The sequence below is a fragment of the Theobroma cacao genome, chromosome 5 (genome assembly GCF_000208745.1).
Source record: "Theobroma cacao cultivar B97-61/B2 chromosome 5, Criollo_cocoa_genome_V2, whole genome shotgun sequence".
Taxonomy (NCBI): Eukaryota; Viridiplantae; Streptophyta; class Magnoliopsida; order Malvales; family Malvaceae; genus Theobroma; species Theobroma cacao.
Genome location: NC_030854.1, coordinates 3,231,142 through 3,235,345, shown reverse-complemented (window position 1 = coordinate 3,235,345; position 4,204 = coordinate 3,231,142). Strand labels below are relative to the sequence as shown.

At 33.3% G+C, this 4,204-nt stretch overlaps 1 protein-coding gene across 1 annotated transcript; it reads left to right on the top strand.

Annotated features, from left to right (window-relative positions):
• On the top strand, positions 1,775-3,756 carry LOC18598015. Its single transcript, XM_007027346.2, has 2 exons — positions 1,775-2,232; positions 3,305-3,756. Exons 1-2 carry the CDS (start codon positions 1,891-1,893, stop codon positions 3,569-3,571), a joined length of 609 nt encoding a protein of 202 aa, XP_007027408.2. The 5' UTR covers positions 1,775-1,890; the 3' UTR covers positions 3,572-3,756.

The window sequence follows — 4,204 nt, the reverse complement described above, 5'->3', positions numbered from 1 at the left end:
AGAAAAAACAGATAGTGGGGGTTAGACTAGTTTTACATTACCACGTTTTAAAAAAAAAGACAGAAAAGTTAACATCAGTTTATTTCATCAGACTTAAATGATAGACAATCAAAAAAGCTTAACACTAGGGAAGAAGAAAGATAGAGAAAAGGGAAAAGTATTCAAGGGATTGTTGATTAAGGCTACTAGGAGAATTTTCTGAGATGTTGCTTGATAGTGAACTTGACAATCAAGTAAGTGATTGATGTCTTTTCAGTGTTTTTAGATCCTAAAATTTAGCTTCAATTGGAATTTGTACATAATATATGATATTTTATCTTATGATTTATTAAAATTGAGTTGAACATACAAAATGTATATGTATATGAGTTTTATACATTGAATTTAGAATGTGGGTTATGCAAAGCGTGATTTTTTATTTTGAAATTTGTATATGACTTTGTATAATGTATGCATGTATGTTTTCATGAATGTAAACATAAATATTTAGTCTAAAACAAATATGCTTTTGATGTGTATGAGATATGCTTGAGAAAGTTGATATACTATTTTAGGAAATTTAGAGAATCTAAAAATATATGTTTCTATTTTGTTTCTTAGTATGGCTATACTCTGACCCTGCCAATGAAAGTTAAGTGTTGGCCATGTCAACATGTAGTTTGTGATTAGAGATCGATCTCTTAACCGCACTACCAGTTACAGAATAGTGGTATTTTTTGTATTTGTTCAATGCAGCTAATGGTTGCTTTTGATATAATTTTTACCCATGCCACTGATGTTAATTGTGGATTTATTTCTGACCTATATCATAAAGGTTACATGTGGTCATAGCATGTTACAGGAGACCATCAAATTCTGTAATTTTGTGAAATTTATATTTTGTTGTGTTAATTGAAAATTTTGGAGTAAGATAGTTTTGTTATTCGAAATTAAGTTACCCAAAATTCTGTTTTGATATTTATATGAAAATACATAATTTTGGGCTTAAATGTTTTGAACATGCTTAATCCGGCTGAAGGGATGTTAGTCACTTACTGAGCTATTAGACTCACTCATTCTTTCATTTTTTCATGTTGTGATTTGGTCAAACACGTGAAAAATTTCGAAGAGTGATGTTTCATAGGCTAGCATATGGTTTTGGTTTGCTTCAAGATTTTTCTTGACATTTTAGTTTATAGTATTAGAAACTTCCTTTTGAACATTATCGAAATTATGTTCCTTTTGAATGTTGATAGACTTAGTTTTGATAATCATTATATTTTCATAAATGTATTTAATTCGTTTAGTTAATTGGTTAAGATATGTGTTTTTGAGCCTTTCATGTGTATAGGATTATATCTTACAAGTGTGCGACGTTTGTTGTGCTTCGGGTATAGGGCATGACAATACTCTAGCTTTGTGTCTTTACTCACGGATTCTCATCACTATGGTTCCTCTTTAGTAGCCGAGAAATGGTTCAATTTGCCAAAGTTAATTGCAATTCGCATAATTCACCAATGAGGCAATGAGCCAAGTTGAATTACCCCATCTGGTTTTCTTAACTCACAAGATGAAGGAAGCTATCAAGAAGGTACACAAGGCGACTTTACCACTCCTTAATCCTTAGAAAGATGCCATTGCCTTTACTACTTAACCCTTGATATGAAATTACCAGTTTACCACGGCCAATCTTGAAAATTTGACCTATGAAAAAAAAAAACAGAAAACTTAAATTAAAAAGAAAAATAAGTTAAAGTAAACAGTAATAGAAGAAGGGAGAGGATATTTTAGTTACAATCCGACGGAACCCTCAGTTTTTCTAAGCCCTCCCTTTCAAGAAACCGAATCCAAATTCTCTTCACATTTCTCTCCACCTATAAAAACCAAACATTTCAAAAAGTCAAAACCGAAATGGCATCAACCCAACAACTAAAACCATCCTTAATCTTAATCAATCATCAAACAAGCACTAGATTCCTCATATTCCTGAACAACAAGAATCTTCACTGTCTTCCACCCAGAAGATGGTTTCAAAATGCAAATACTTGTTTTGCTCATAGATTCCCCTTTCGGTCTTATACTAACTCTCCTTCTTTTCATCCTTCTTTTCCGCTTTGCTCTCGTTTTCCTCCTTTTCGCCCTCCTATTCCTTCTCTGTTCCCACTTAGTTTTTATCATTTTCGATCTCTTTTAACTTCAATGGCCACTCCTCAAGCTGCCAATGACTCCTCTCAGCCTTCCCAAACCAAAACGGTGAGTTCCTACCTGCGTTGTAATTGATAATTTTTTGCTTATTTGGAATATATTGGGTTTTTGAAAAAAATAATTCTTTTGACCAACCTTAGGTTTCAAGATTGAATTTTAATTTGAAAATTGTTTCATTATGTGTTAATGATAGATATAAATTCTGGGTTTTGGTTTTTTTACTTGGAAAATTTAGTTGAGTGAGAGGAATGCGGTAATGGGTCAAAAATAAGGACTCATTTTTAACCAATCCTAATGGTCAATATTGAGACTACGTTCATGGGATTAATGGGACTGTTTTGACTTTATTAATGGAGAATGGAAATGGGTTTGAATGTTTCCTTGGAAATTTCATTTAATTTTGAGGAATGTTGTGATAGTTCTATCTTGAAGTAGCAATTCCATAGAACTAGGGTTTAGTTTGTGCAAATTAGGATCTTATGTCTCTTTCTTAGGTATTGATAACAGGGGTTCGGTTATTTCCTTAGTGGCTTCAATTTTGTATAAAACATGGGCATCTCTAAGTTTGTGTGTGCAATTTAGGATGAAAGTCGTTTTCAAAAAAAATTTTGGATGAGTTGGATGTTTATATATACTAATTAGGGTTTAAGTGTCTTTCTCACATTTTGACAATGGGTTTTGGCTGCTTCCTCGAAAAAATCAATTTTGTGTTATTAATGGGCCTATCTTGATTTGTTTGTTCATTTTAGGTATTTGACTGTCTATATATGGTACCGATTAATTTTGTTTGTGCTAATTAGGATTTTAAGTCTCTTCATTAGTTTTAATAATGGGTTTAGGTTGTTCCCTTAGACGATTTAATTTTGTCATTTTGTGTAAATAATGGGGCATTTCGTGATTTGCTTGCGCAGTTTAGATTTTGGAACTTTCAGCATATTAATCAATTTAGTTTATGCCGATTAGGGTTTTATATCACTTTATTATTTTTGATAATGGTTTTTGGATTTCCCCTCTGAAAGTTTAATTTTGTGATGGACCTCGCTTGATTTGATTGTGCAATTTAGGTTTTTGGATCTCTCTGTTTATTAATTGTGATGAATTGTGGATTTTGATGATGCAGGTGCGGGTTGTCATAAAGGGTAGGGTTCAGGGTGTGTTCTATAGGAACTGGACAATAGAAAATGCCACTCAACTGGGCTTGAAGGGTTGGGTTAGGAACAGGAGGGATGGTTCAGTTGAAGTTCTTTTATCTGGGAGCCTGGACTCTGTCCAGGAGATGGAGCAGAGGTGCCGTCGTGGTCCACCCGCTGCCATGGTTACTGGGCTTCGGGTTTTCCCTTCCAATGATGATCCTGGCACTGGATTTGAGAGGAAGCCAACAGTCTGATCACTCTATATGTAAAGAGATTACTGCCCATTCTATATAGTATGTATAATCTTGTTGTCTGAAGAATAAAATAGCCGAGTGGTTGTGAAATACTGAAGATGTTGTTAAAAAGTGTGGATATTAATGAATTTGAGTATAATTTATGATGATCCTTTTCCATTTAAATGAATTTTGTTTGATGAGTATTCTGTTTCTTAATTAGAAGCATGACAATGTAAGAGTGTGAATGGAGAAATGAGTTATAACTCAATGTATGCTTGCTAAACTTGGTTACCTTAGACCTGCCTGACAAATGTGTGTCAATATAAATTTATAATGCATTGACCTTGGATGTGTACTTATATAAATATTTCTCAATCACAAACAAATTTGTACAAGATGCTATTTCACATTTTCACAGTTTCCTCATATACACACACACACACACACACACACACACATATATATCTGAATATCTTCGTCCAGCCTCAAAGCTAGTTTGCTTTGACTTGCTTTGGAAAGAATATATATCTGTGAAGGTTTATCTTTTCCATTTTTGCCATAGATACTTGTCAGAGAAATGGAGTTAATCATTTCATTATTGGTGCTGTTTGAAGCATGTTCTCTGTTTGACTTTGTCTGAGCAGTCCAAAT